Raw genomic sequence first — 15204 nt, 5'->3', positions numbered from 1 at the left:
TTATTATTTGAAACTCTTATATTCATCCATTCACGATTTAATAAACTCTTTTCAGATCGCGATGTCCAACACAACATTTCAAGTAGTGTATTTACCAAAAACCGCGATGGTGCCATTAGTTATCAGTCTGTGGGCGAAGTAAATCCTTTCGTAGCTGTTATAAGAAATGAATTTAATGATAACTGCCTTAAATTGTATGGAAACTTTACCACGTGTCAAGCTGCTGTGAGGGTAGACGTACAAAATACTCAGACACTTGTGTTCAGAGTGAGTATCTCCTAACGAAATATTATAATATTATCATAATATACATGTTGAAGGTAGAAGCTTACATTTGCTATTAATTTATTCCTCCTAAAATGACGACGAAAATAGATGTTGGTATAAAAAATGCTTAATTTATCATAAGATGACTGGACTAAATTTGTTTATTTATTTATTATTCACACTCTCTGCATAATATCAAAGAACCAAAGAGTATGGTTGATACCATACAATGAATTTCACCAATCTGTTGAAATAAATACCTTAACTTTTTGTAAATTTGGACACGCGTAATTTATAATTATTTCTATTATTCCAGAACAATTTAGTGCGAAACAACGTCGGTGGTTTATTAGTGAGAGCTGATTCACGAGGCTCAGCAACTTCCCTACGAGGATGGATACACAATAATCTCTTCTTTAAGAATCATGATTTGCCGTGTCTACAACTGGAAGGTACAATCACTTACTACTATGAAAACACATTAATAGAAGGGATAACATACCCTTAAAAGCTTTAAAATGCATTTATAGAACCGAAGAAACTTGATATAGCTGACTATAGATCCGCCCACTAGCTGCGCCCTGCGTTTTCACCCGCGTTAGTCCGTATCCCGTAGGAATATCGGGATAAAAAGTTGCCTATATGTTATTCCAGTTATACAGCTGTCTACGTACCAAATTTCATTGCAATCGGTTCAGTAGTTTTTGCGTGAAAGAGCAACAAACATAGACATACACATACATCCATCCTCACAAACTTTCTCGTGTTTATTATATTGTTTAATGATGTACAATGTAAAAATGAAACTATTACAATTCCATCCTTAAATACAATAAAATGGTATATTCAATTTCATTTGTCAATTACAAAAGCTTATATTTTTTATTTATTATTTTCAGGTCGCCAATCGTCGCCCTACCAAGAGGTAACCATCTACCGCAACTACTTCACGCGGAACAGAGTACAATTCAAGGACGTGATAGTGCTGCGCCAAGTCGTATCTAACTTCACTCATAACTATGTGCACGATAACACGGGCATGCGGATTTTGGAAGTCTCCGGGTTTGATAAAGTGCGCCTGCCCATCTATCAGACTACGTCGCATAATGGTTTTTATAAGTGAGTGTTTATTTTGTATTTTGTATGGGATACATTTTTCTTACGTTTGATTTTACGCGAGTATTATACATTTAGAAATTAAAGACTTTTTAACGGTTTTTGAACGCGATTTATTCATTATATTATTAACCCGACGTTTCGAATACTACAGCGAGCGTGGTCACGGGGAGACTGAAACGTCGGGTTAATAATATAATGAATAAATCGCGTTTAAAGAGTGAAGTGAAGACGATTCCAATCAAATCAAAATGATTAAAATTCGTTCAACTGTTCTGGACATTAAAGTAACTCCGTGACTAATTTCTTTTTGAAGCATATTAATGAGTAAAGACATTAAGGGGGTAATTAAGACAATATGTACTTTTAATACAAAGCTCAATGAAAAGTTTATTTTAAGGGCATTTACATTGTTTTGTTTATACCAATGAATGATGACCACAGTATATTAATCACCTACTTGTAAATTTATTCCAGGAACTACGCACTAGATAGAGAAGGCCGCGCGACAGTTGTAGCCGGAACCGCGGGACAGCACTATGTCGACAATATATTCTTTAACCCCGACAATGATTATGAAATGATCACTGTTAATAGATCTATGTAAGTACTTATTTTAAAATTATATTTTATTTACGATATATCTAAATTTAACATGAATTTGTTCAAATTTGTACTATAACAATATAGATTATATTATACTTTAATGGTGGAGCCAAACCTTATATGCGAAAGCAGTAGTCATATACAATACTAGCTATTGGTTATTATTCGCGTAATGCTATTGGTCTTGCATGCCGGTGACCCGCGCGAACTTCATACTACCTTTAAACCGTTATGTTTCATAAATTAATAAAAAACCTGAGGACTTTCTTTATTAGTATAAACATATTTTTAATTGCTAATATCAAGATTGTCATAAATGTATAAGAGGATATTTTGCATGTTGGTTTGGGAAAATACTTGAAAGTTAAAATAATGCACTGGGTAAAATGGATGAATTGCGGACAAGGATTTCAGAATTATTAAAATAATATACCAATGCCATTTGGTAGTAACTACATACATATTTTACTAATAGATTTGTGTGTGAAACTCAATAAATTACATAATTATTTATCTTATTTAATATTTCTCAAGTGGTGCATGAAAATATTTAATATTACCTCAAACATCTAACCGATTTTTTATGTCATTGACTGCAAAGAACTTGGTGGGTCGCCTGATGGTAAGCACTACCAACGCTTATGAATATTTGAATAAAGACGTAGGCTATTTGCAGAGTCAATTTCGGAATTGCTTCGCTTTAGATATAATGGTTTATTGTTTTTTAATTTTAAGATTATTATTATTAAATGCATGTTTTTGTTGCATGGCTGGCCGGACTAGCTTTTTCGATTATAACCCGAATGCTATGAGGTGAGTGGTAGTTATCATTTTAATTTGGAAATTTAATCATATGATCTAAGTAAAAGAGTGATGTGTATATTTCAATGTAAACATAAGAGTCAGTAATGATATGAATCGTTATTAATACAATGTAATTAAACTTTAAAAATACATTATTATTTTAGCATGTATTGTCTCTGGTCTATCTATCATATTAAGACATGTTTTAGCGATGTACCTTGGAGATTTTCCATTAAATTGAAGTTTAATTATACTAAAATAACACAACTTTTATTTCCAATAAGTATCTGAATGCTAACCTAAAACGAAAAATTACAGTGCCTTAGACCTATGGCGTACACGCATCGACGCGAAACACAACTATTGGAGTTACAATGAGAGCCTAGCTGTCGCGGGCAGGATACGAGACCAATCCGACAATCCGTTACTTCTAGAAGTTGACTATCGGCCGTATTATATGAACAACTTGACGGTACTGGGAGGGGGGAAGTGTCCCCCCGGGTGGGATGCAGTGGCTGGTACCTGCTATATGTATGTGGGGGCGCCGATGACGTATGAGGAGGCTAGGTTGTTTTGCTTGGTGAGTCATTTTTTGGTTTGGGGTTGGAGGGAAAATTATGTGTATAAATTGTCTAGGAAGGCTGAGCGAAATGGGATACATAAATGTAAAATGTGGGCAATATCGGTTAAATAATAAATATACAATAATGTGGGTTCAAATTTAAATCGAGTCTTCATTATCGCTGTTTTTGTGTCAAACATACAGACAAATAAAAAATAGCAAATTCAATTAAGAATTTATGCACTAGCCCGTTACAATCAAATACATATATAAATTGCGTGTCACGTTGTGACCGCGATGGACTCCTTAACTACTGAAACGATTTTAATCATATTTGCATGATTTGCACGCCGTGTGCAGTTTGATCCCACTCAAGGGATATTTTACATTATTTCAATTACGATAAATGTCTACCCGTACGAAAACAAGGCGTGTGGGTTCATTTTTATAAGAATAGCTGGGCTCTGCGGTTTCACTCGCGTAAGTCCGTATCCCGTAGGAATATTGTCCAGCCGTCTATATACCAAATTCCATTGCAATCGGTTCAGTAGTTATTGCGTGAAAGAGCAACAAACACACATTACAAAGTTTCGCATTTATAATATTAGTAAATTATACTTATAATTATAACTAAAAAGTACACATACCACCTAGTTATACTACCTTCTACCCCATGTCATAGTAAATATTGTTTCAAAACATTGAATTCGGCCTTTAACTCTCAAGCATCCGGATGGAACCGTATAAGTATGTGTACTTTTAATAACCTACTAGCCAATGCCAGAGTGAACATAGCACTATCAATGTATGTGAAAACTTTGTATTGGGCCTTTCAAGCATTTTTTAATTTTTTTTCCACTTCACAGTCAGACAACGCTTCCATGCCTTACGTGTCCGGCAACTACGAGGCACTATACGAATTTATTCAGCGGCAGAACCAATGGTTCCAATATGGCGACCGCGTGTGGGTCAACCATATCGACTATGTGACGCAGTGCACTTCCTTCGCCTTCTCCAGCGTCGAGATTACCGACTGCAATCAGAAGAACGCGTTCATTTGTGAAATTGGTCAGTTTTTGGTGTGACATTTTATAGATATATGATACACGTGTCGGGTGAATTATTATTTTATCAAATTTAAATACAAAATTAAATGTTAACTTTACATTCATAGAAGAAGGCAAGTTTTCAGTTTCATTCAGCGCTATGAAATAATAATTATTATATGTTCATGTCTTCTAGTTTTACTTGGATAGTATTAAATTGGTTGATATTATGGAAAATATTTAAAGAATAAAAAAAGTAATAGCAAAAAATTAAATTTAAAATAGGCGTCGACAAATTAATTCATTGAAATAATATTTGATATTGGTTAATATGTCCTTTACTTATGTTAATAAATGGCGTGGGTAGATGAAACCTAAAAATTGAATAAAATTTGTTTACGGAGGTGGAATCGAATCCCATCTAATATACAGATACTATTTACTATTATACATTGTTGTAGTATTCTATGAGATAATTTAACCTATCCAAATTGTATCACATAATGAAAGCATAACAAAATTTGACGATTCTATACCACCAGATCCAAAAATAAGCATTGACCCGCTCTCCTGGCGAGGTGACGCACTAGCCGTCGCTTTCATTGGTGTGCTGGCGGCCGCTGTACTGCTGGTCATCCTGGCACTTATCTGCTGGTATTCGAAGTCTAAACACAGGTAAAATTATTAAAAACATCTTGTATGAGATCTTTATAGAAATATATTTTTTTAAATATTTCTTGATTTATTCTTTATCACTAAAATACTATAAAAAATCACTTTCTTTGTCCCTATGTCCTTATGTATGCTTTAAAACTGTAATCGTGAAATCTTTAAAGCTGCGCAACGGATTTTGATGGGGTTTAGTTAAATAGATAGAGTGACTCAAGAGGAAAGTTTATATGTATAATAACATCTATTAAATAACTCCGAATTTAACACGTGCGAAGCCGCGGGCAAAAGCTAGTACAAAATAAAATAAAACGATTTCAAACTAGTGCAGAAATGGCGGCCGTATGACTAAAAGCCAAGCCAGTAGCTATTATCCCGCTTCGTGGTCGAATATTTTTTACACTTTACTTTTTTACTAATCAATCAATTAATTATATAAAAGTAAAATATTTCATTCTTATATTTTACAGACATCTTCAACGTCTAGAACGGCGCAATTCGATTCGACAATCTCTGCATTCGGTGCGTTCTATCGGGAGTATTAATGGGGGTTTCCCTGACAATACTTATAGGAGAAAACTTGCTCAAATGGTAAGTAGAAATTGTTTCAATTATTATAGTAAAAATTTCATGTGAAAATTTGAGAATGCCCAATTTTTTTTCATTGCGATTTGATTTATTCATAAATCAACTTAATAACATATATTACAATAGCAGCACGCCCCGGCTCCGTCCGGGTAGTCATTAATAGTAATTGAAATAATATAAACTATCCATATCTTTAAAGTTGAATGAAACTGCACATAGTGTGTGGTGTGCAAATTTGATTAAAATCGGTTAATTACTTTAGGAGTCCATCGAGGTCAAACAATGTATATATAAATTACCTATCAATTTATATATATTCAATAGTAATGTTGTTTCTTTTCAGAGTACTCGCTCAACAGACACGCTCACAAAGGGCTCAGACTATAAGAAGATGCTTGCCTCCACCACTTCCATGGAATCAATGGAGAAAAGTCAATTTAACTCGTCGCTTGAAGACACACAAAGCTTCGATATTTATGAAGCGCACAATCCGAATAACATAATACAGTTGAAACATAGCACTTTCAATAAGAAGCCTGCATCACCTGAATATAGCGTACCTCAGAATGTCAACATCAATAGGCCATACAATTTGGCCTATAGGAACGAAGGTTTGTTGAAATACGTTTCTATATAATCTGGGCAGTTTAATATATCATCTATACTAATATTATAAAACTGAAGAGTTTGTTTGGATGAACGCGCTAATCTCAGGAACTACTGGTCCGATTTAAAAAAAAATCTTAAAGGCTTTAAGTTTTATAACATCATGCACTACGTGGGTAAAACCGCGGGGCACAGCTAGTTCATAATAAAAATGTCGTTTAATAAATTAATTATCGCAATAGCAATTCTTTGAATAATTATTTTTACCTAACTATAGACAATGTTACATAAGAAATAAACGAAAATTGTATCTTCCAGGTTACCGCGACAACTCAGGCGCAGCGAGCGGAGCGCCATCTATGAACACAGTGACAACAGAAGAGTTACCAATCATCCACCACCCGGGCGGGCTGTCGCCGGACGACACCGTGTCGCCGCAGAGCGAGCGCGACCACTACTACACGTCCGACACGCTCCCGCTGCGGGACAAGACTGACGATCCGCTGGCTATGAAGCGCGAGTTGGAGCGAGACGGGAAGATATATGGGTACCTTCTTTTTAAATACATTTTTTTATTATAAATTTTGATGTGAGAGGTGAAGCTTATATGTTTTATATTCAATATGTCAACTCTTCAAAACTAAATTTCTTTTTACGTAAGTCTCTTTAAGTTTCATTCAGTTACTCTTTGGGATGAACTACAATTAATATTTAATAAAAATTATCATTTTTATAAAAGTGCAAAAAAATAGCAATTGAAGTATCCTGAATAATTGTCATAAATTATTATGAGATATTTGCATATATCAAATGTTATAATTCTATCTCATCGTTTTACAGATATGGAGCTCCAAACTACGAAACACAACCGAAACTTTCATTCCTTATGGAGCTGCGCTCGCGCATTCCCGATGAAGCGCCACAACACTCTACTACCACTTTTGGACAACGCCCTGATCCTGGTATAATATTATTATTAATTTTGTTTATTATTATAGAGTTTAATATTGTATTATATAATTCAATGGTTCAAGTAAAGATTTTAACGGATTAATTTTTCGAAAGTTTATAATCTCACGAGACAGATTATAATCCAATGATAATCTAAACAAATAATATAAAAATAACTTTCTAGAAGCAGATAAGTACTACGAAGACGATTTACCCAGTCCACCGCCAGTCTATAACTACGATCGCAGCTACGACTCGAGCCCGCAAACTTCACACGATTTCGACTACTCGCCCGAACTTCACTCGCGTTCGCGCTCCGAAGCTATACTCGAAACTAATTTCGATTTCGATGACAATGATATTCATATCACCGAAGCCGACCGATCTCATAGCCAGCCCTTGGAAACTGCTATGTGAATAGATAGTTCAATATAAACTACCGTAAATTATATTCGTTTCTTTTTATATGTATTTAAGTATTACCACAATTAAAAAAACAAATAAATTATAATAAGCTAATTGTAAATATAAATATATTTTTACACTTTATGCTTATAGCTCGTTATTTGATATAATATCACCATTATGTGTATTTAAGGTGTAAAGAAACTTAAGACTGAATAAGGTCGCCTTATAATATAACGCATTTATTTTAATTTTTATACATAAAAAATACATACGAAAATATATTAGTTATAAATAAACAACTGTGCATATTTCATACATTCAACATATTAATCATACAAATAAGTATTTGTTATTAAACTTTTAATACATCTATGTATACCATTGTTTACTTCATAGTATTCATATAGATATATAATGTTATATTATATTACTGTGTAATAAAATATAGTAGAATATTGTATTTTGAAAATTTTGCGCATTACAACAAATGCACGATCTCTTAGTTAGAATTAGTTACACGAATACCGTTATTTTATAATTTTACATCTGGATAGAAATAAGCTAAATATAATTATGTACTTCCGAAGGCCTGGTGCCTAAGGAAACGAAAAAAAAAAGAAATACATAAATAATTATAAAAGAGAATTCTATGTTTAGTAATGACTATTGTTGCATGTTTAGTTGTATTTTATTTTAGCTGTAAAATGTCCGTCCATTGTGTGTTATATATTATTTTTATATTTATATTAATAAAGGTACGTATTAAGATTTATTTGTCTTAGTTTAAATTTTAAAGTTCTGAAGCTATATCTAAGCTAATAATCAACTTGAACAGGAAGGCACACGCTTTGTAGATACCGTTTTATATAACAATGTTTTTACTTGATTTTTATTATGCTCTTTTTAAAATTTAAGAACGCTTTAATTTTACCTGTACAAATGAAATATAATGTAGTTAAATATAATAAAAGATTTTAATATATATTCTTTTATTATTTACTCTACGCAAATTATAATACAAACTTGATATATCAAACACTTAATATAATATACTTAATTTAACGATTGAATCCCACAGCATTCAACATAGTAGGTGCTATATTACTATTAATAAATTTTTAAGATTCTGTACCAAAAGGGTCAAACGGAAATCCATTACTAAGATTTCACTATACCGACTGTCTCCAGGCTCTTGTCAAACTAGGTTAGTTACAGTTGTAATTTTCCAAAACTATGTTTCTATTGCTGCTATATCAACATATGATCGTAGTCGAAATTTATGGAGGCCTTAGAGTGGCGAATTCGATTACCAAGTGACCGATTTTTGTAAATCGCGTACGAGTATTTACGTTATGATCATACAGTGTGCGTACCTGTGTACTTACAGTACCAGCCAGTCTAAATTAAATTCCAATAAGCTGTCGCTGTAGAAATATAAAACATTTCAGTTATTTTTCCGACTGACCGATTTATCTACACAGCTCTTCACAAAGTATTGCAATTTGGTCTTCACAAAGTATTGCAATTTATTTGTGTTATCTGTCAATTTGTAACATCTGTATTACCCATTTATATGTCAGCTGTCAAATATAAAATGACATACAGCTGTTGCCTGTTTACTGATTGTTGATTTGTTCTTGCTAGTTGCTGTTGCTTTGTAATTTGTATTCTGCGCGATGCTATTGCCACCTTTTATATTAGTGGAATTCTGACTTCTGTTAGTGTAAGAAATGCATTCACTGCGCTCTGTTGTGTGTTAAGTCAATAATAAAATGCTGCAGTGATCACTCAGCATAGTAAACAAATATAGTCCCTACGGAAAACTAAAATTTGAAGTGTAGAGATAAATTTTGTTCGGCGAAAATGGATAATACAGGATCGATTAATAACGACGATTGCATTGAGACCGTAGAAAATGAGGAGGACGTTGATTATTCAGAAGATAGAGAATTGGTAAATGATTCCTGCTCTACCAAAGTTTTGGATAATACAGATGATCCTTTGGATAAATATCGCATCGTGTACTTTTTGTTCTACTTATTTGGAATAACATCTCTTGTTCCCTGGAACTTCTTGATAACAGCTAATGATGTAAGTATTTAAAATTTATATCGACAAAACGCAATATTGCTAAATTTGTGTACCTTTGTTGGTTTATTGCATGACGATTTAATTATTTATCATTATCGTAAATTATAAAATAATCTGTCCTAATTTTTTTTGCAAATATATTAAAATGCGAAGTATGTTATAAAATGAGTAAACAGCAAAAAAAACTAAACAGCACGTGGTTCAATAATTTTTAATTAGGAGACCTGTATTTGGATTAATAATTTCAATGTTTGTGCTCCACCAAAACCTAAAAATAGTGAATGAGCATATAAAAATACTGGTATTGATTTTGGATATATCATTAGAGTAATCTGTTAAACAGTTCAATTTTAATGCCTATTTGTTGCAATTCACTTCAAGTTATGCTAAAAAAAATTATTTGCAGAGTTATACTCATACATTACAAATGAAGAGACCACTATTTAACAGTAACTTCTTTTTCTGTACTATTGTGATGAAATAAATTGAAGTTGACAATATTATTAGGCTACAAAATATATTTATCTTCATGGAAATAGTCACCATGTACTAGTTATATTGTAAGTTCAGTTTGAGATAAATCTTAATGATTCTGATGTAATTTAAATTAGTATAGGATCAAGCATGGTGAAAAGGGGTGATTAGAAACAACTCCTTTTTTTAAATTGCAAAACATTAAACCTTATTTAATTGAATAAACTGCTGTATGTGTAAATAAAAATGGCAGAGGAGAATTTATTTGAAGTTGTTCCCCAACACACCTGTTCACAATTTCCCTAATTGTCTACAGTTCCTGATTTACTTTGTATATAATATAATCTTGTTTTTATAAAAATGAGGTGCCTTTTTTGAAATAACACTAATGAAATAAAAAGAAGTTACACTTATTTCTTTGAAAATTAAAATATCTGCCTATATTAGGTAGTTGTAATAAATCTCTAATATATAAATCATAGCACCATGATTAAAATTATGGGAAGTTAATTGTTACAATACAAATGTTATCATATAAAAGATTTTCTCGGAACCGATGTTAATGTGTGTCAATGTTGTTTTATAATTGTCATAAACTTGAAAACTAAATCAGTTAATAGTAAAACAGTTAATAGTTTCAGTGCCAAAGAAATCCCTTTCAAGATTGCAACCTTTCCTTTTGTATTTCTTAGTTAAGTATGTTATGGCTTCTTACACTTGTGACAATAAGATCAGATTACTGCTAGCCTGTTGGCCTTAACAACACTTCTTTTAAATGCTTTCTTAAACTTATGTATTTAAATTCAATTAGGGGTAAGCTAATGCCTTGAATTAAAAAGAAGGGATTAGTGTTCAAAGAAAAACTTCAATGATTCTACACAATAATAAGCACATTAGTATTCTTGCCTACTTGTATTATTTTATTATGAATTATGAATAATGTAATGAACTTTTTTAATATTCAATGATTGCATGATGTTGATCTTAATACATCATTATATGGACCAACATTTTACAACAATAACAATAATATATTTTTAAGGAATGGGTGACAATGGCTTGCCAGTTTGTTGGTTAAGACTGGTTTAAGGTCTCTATTTTTTAAGAAACCTTTTTTATAATAAGGTTCATTATAGAAATAGAAAATGAATGAATTGATGACTTGGCAGCAACTTTTTTTTTTCAAATATTGCATTGAAATATTTTCAATTATGCATTAGGTACATTATCCTCATAGTTATTTTTATATTATACCCTGCATTTTCAAATACTATAGTATTTTTTAGTACCAAATTGTATTATGAATCATACTAGCTTTCGGTGGCAGGGACATTGCTAAAATGTTATAACTATGACTCAATAGATTATACAGCTTATTGCTCGGCTCACAAAGTCCAGATTAGATTGCTACACTCCCAATCCTGACTGATATCCCTGTTTCAGTACTGGATGTACAAATTTCGCGATGTGGAGCCGCACAATCTCACCGTGTACGTGCGCAAGACGCAGTTCCAGGCGCAGTTCACATCGTACCTCAACGTGGCCACTGCGATACCTAACTTGGTGTTCCTCATTCTCAATTCGCTGTATGGACACTTGTAAGTATTTTTGTTTATCTTCATGTTGATTCAAAATAGCTGTGTGGCTCAGTGAGGACTTCGGATTTAAATAAGTTGTCGAAGGTTCCAGACCGGGCGAGAAATATGCGCAAGAAATAAATAGAAAATTCGCATTATCCACAACAAATAGAAAAAAGGAAAACATCGTGAGTAAACTGGCATGTCCAAGAATTAAAAAGTGCGATGATATAATATCATATATCCAACTCACACCTGGCCAGCGTGTTGGATGTAATTATATGAATAAATGAGCGGAGATAAAATCGAGATTTATGCATTTATTAGGCGCAGTTTTATATTAGTAGTATACAAATTTTGAGCTAAATCCTTTATAATAAGGGGGTATCTATTCAATTATTACGTGAAGTATTTAAGGCTTAAGGCACATCTAAGTTTCACTTTTTTTCCATCCAAAAAGTGTAACATGTGATCGGTTTCAATCTGTATATTTCAAGATCGCTGTAATAAAGGAAATCGGATAAAGGAAATAATACAAACAGTTAGTCAATTTCATTAAGTTTGAAAAAACTCACGTGTGATTATGTACTGGGGAGGTCGAGCCAATCTCATAAAATCTCACCAAAATGTGGGAGAAGCTCAGAAATCTCAAATGCGTCACTTAATTTCAGACGATGTCCTTCGCTCATAAGTTAATTTTTTGTGTCACAGTATAATAATTTATATAACTAGATGATTCACTTAAGCGCCCACAAATTTAAATTATACCTAAGCTGATACAATAAAAAAAGTTTTTTTTTGTCATTGCAGGTGTGGCCTCTTAGTATCATGCTTGCTCGAAGTTGCATATTCTGTAATTAAAACGACAATATTTTTATTAAATTAAAATATGTCACATACACACACGTATTACAATTATTATATAGACAACAATTATCGAGTATATGTCTAAAGAAAATGACCAGTATATTAAAGTAAAAAGGTTCAAAAGAAATCTGGTCTACGTCAGGTCGTGTAACGTATGTCCGATCTTTATTGCTTCATTCCAGGGTTTCCGTAAGGAGTCGTTTGATCGGTTCCCTAACGGTCATCACCCTCTGCTTCATCGTGACCACATCACTGGTGATGGTGGACACTGATGAATGGCAGAATACTTTCTTTATTGTTACCATGGTCACCGTTGTTATAATGACTGGTAAGTTAACTGTTCAATAATTTTAGTTTTTAACGAGCTTCAAATCTGTACTAATATTAATAATTTGAAGAGTTTGTTTGTTTGATTGTTTGAACGCACAAATCTCAGGAACTACTGGTCCGATTTGAAAAATTCTTTCAGTGTTATATAGCCCATTTATTGAGGAAGGCTATAGGCTATATATGTACCACGGGCGAAGCCGGGGCGGACCGCTTGTCCGTTATAAGTTCAATGCGTTTAGTATAATTAGAATTTTTTAAATATAATCTGTGAAAGCTTCCAGATACAAGTAATGTTCATTTCTATGTATTCCTAAATATATTGTATATAGGAAATATTTGGTTTTTAAAAGCTTCATCTCTGGGAAGCTGGCGACTACTTGTTTTTCTCTTTAATAATATACAAACGAGGAACTATATGTAATCAGTAATCACTAACGTTTGATAATCCATTTTGGTTGCTTTATTTATTTAAGTATTTTAAAATATGATAATATGTATATGTAAAACGAAATTTAAGTACGAAACTCATCATTTCATTAACTAAAACAATAGCAAGGAAGATATACTTTTATATATATCCAAATATGTATTATTAAGTAGATCTGGTTAAATATACACACATGAAACCTGAAAATATAACACTCCCTTTTATGGACGGTCTAGTAATTATTTAGTAACTACTTTTAAATCAAAGTTATCGACACGGCAAAATGTTTGTACATGCACGTTTATCTAGGTCAATTTCGTCTGAACACCATACCAATGACATGTGGTCATTTCTGAAATAAATAACGCAATGTGCGGATATTGAACCTGTTGTTGCCACTTTTCACCTTCTTGAGTATTGTTTTTGTAAGGAAAATATTCCCTTTTTTGATTTCGCATCTTTAAATAACCTAACTTCATATTAAATAGTTGATTTATGATTTTTTGTGTATTTTTATGATGTTGACATTCGTTACTGGTAGTAACAATTTGTTCTGTTTTATTTCCTTTTATTATATATTATTCATATTCACTCCTTATAAATTGATATCACTCACTACACATTATAAATCAAGGTCCTCCGCCGCGTCTCTCTGTCTGTTCGCGATAAACTCAAAAACGACTGCGCCAATTTTATTCTGTTCTCGCCTGTGGATAGCGTGGTTTTCGTGTAAAATTAAAGTATTAATTAACTAGCTGTTCGCATTGGCTTCGCCCGTGGTACAAATGTAGCCTATGTCACACAGTGAAGATGTAGCTTGCTAATTGGTGTAACAGTTTTTTAAATCGTTTCAGTAGTTTTTGTATAAAACGGTTACAAACATTAAAATATACCAAAGTTTCAAAGTTCTTCTTAATATTAGTGCTGCTTAAGTTTTAGACAATGTGGAAAGCTAATTAATACAAGTCTCAGATACCTGCGAAATTCAAATGGAACCCTTTTGATTTTTAAACGAGATAACGAGATTTTAAAGGTCAAAGTAGGAATTTGTAATCGCATATTAAGGTCATCGTCCTTTGCTAAAAAACAACATTTTTGTTGCGCCAAATATCTTGCGCCTGCGTTGAGGTTATTTTATTATTAATTTTATTAAAGCTGGTTACTTTAACGGCAAATAAATTATGGTGTTATTTTGTATGCGAAGCTGTCCGATTTTTATTCGCCAAATATAATTCAGTTTTAGTTGCATTTAGTCTAAATTACATCATCTGCTGATTCCAAAGTTTATTAGTTTAAAGATTTTCTGATGTTGGGTTAACAACAAAAAGTAAAGAATAAATTACTAATTGATATGTTTATTTATTTAATAACGATTATACAATTGAATAATTTCAACAATGCTAAGATTTACTAATGAGTTTTTAATGATATTTTATATATATATTACGCTATTTAAATAGTCGAATCGATTAATTTTAAAAGTAAAATTTTTGATATGCGATAAAGGAGAAAAGCTATAATTTTTTTTTTCTTTTTTTATTACACAGTCGGCAATGGGGCTGATGGGACGCCTGATGGTAAGCGTTACCAGCGCCCATGAATATTTGGAGAGGCATAAGGTCCATCGCAGACCTTACGCCTCTACAAATGGATTGCCGACTTAAATTGGAAAGGGATTAAGAAAGGATTGGCGAGAGGAATAAAGGAAAGGACTGGGAAGGGGAAGGAAAAGATAAATAAAAATGATCGATCGAATTATAGACCAGTTTCAATACTTCCGAGTATAAGCAAAATATTTGAAAAATTAATATTAGA

At 32.5% G+C, this 15204-nt stretch overlaps 2 protein-coding genes across 3 annotated transcripts in view; both read left to right on the top strand.

Annotated features, from left to right (window-relative positions):
- The window catches only part of LOC119834710 (protein bark beetle), a 30582-nt gene extending 22354 nt beyond the window's left edge, over positions 1-8228 (top strand). Inside the window, exons 4-16 of one of the 2 annotated variants that reach the window (XM_038359173.1) lie at positions 56-267; positions 584-719; positions 1167-1386; positions 1861-1986; positions 2773-2802; positions 3112-3373; positions 4222-4423; positions 4944-5076; positions 5541-5661; positions 6002-6269; positions 6583-6811; positions 7105-7226; positions 7400-8228. In XM_038359173.1, the coding sequence (XP_038215101.1) occupies positions 56-267; positions 584-719; positions 1167-1386; positions 1861-1986; positions 2773-2802; positions 3112-3373; positions 4222-4423; positions 4944-5076; positions 5541-5661; positions 6002-6269; positions 6583-6811; positions 7105-7226; positions 7400-7632 (2294 nt within the window). In that variant the 3' untranslated portion in view covers positions 7633-8228. The remainder of the gene's footprint in view (positions 1-55; positions 268-583; positions 720-1166; positions 1387-1860; positions 1987-2772; positions 2803-3111; positions 3374-4221; positions 4424-4943; positions 5077-5540; positions 5662-6001; positions 6270-6582; positions 6812-7104; positions 7227-7399) is intronic. The other variant, XM_038359174.1, reaches the window with a different exon arrangement.
- A 1029-nt stretch (positions 8229-9257) lies between these two features.
- The window catches only part of LOC119834557 (equilibrative nucleoside transporter 3), a 15751-nt gene continuing 9804 nt past the window's right edge, over positions 9258-15204 (top strand). The window contains exons 1-3 of the mRNA XM_038358954.1: positions 9258-9714; positions 11632-11786; positions 12815-12960. Of these exons, the coding sequence (XP_038214882.1) occupies positions 9487-9714; positions 11632-11786; positions 12815-12960 (529 nt within the window). The 5' untranslated portion in view covers positions 9258-9486. The remainder of the gene's footprint in view (positions 9715-11631; positions 11787-12814; positions 12961-15204) is intronic.

Source organism: Zerene cesonia, chromosome 19 (genome assembly GCF_012273895.1).
Source record: "Zerene cesonia ecotype Mississippi chromosome 19, Zerene_cesonia_1.1, whole genome shotgun sequence".
Taxonomy (NCBI): Eukaryota; Metazoa; Arthropoda; class Insecta; order Lepidoptera; family Pieridae; genus Zerene; species Zerene cesonia.
This window is presented reverse-complemented; position numbering and strand designations above follow the sequence as displayed.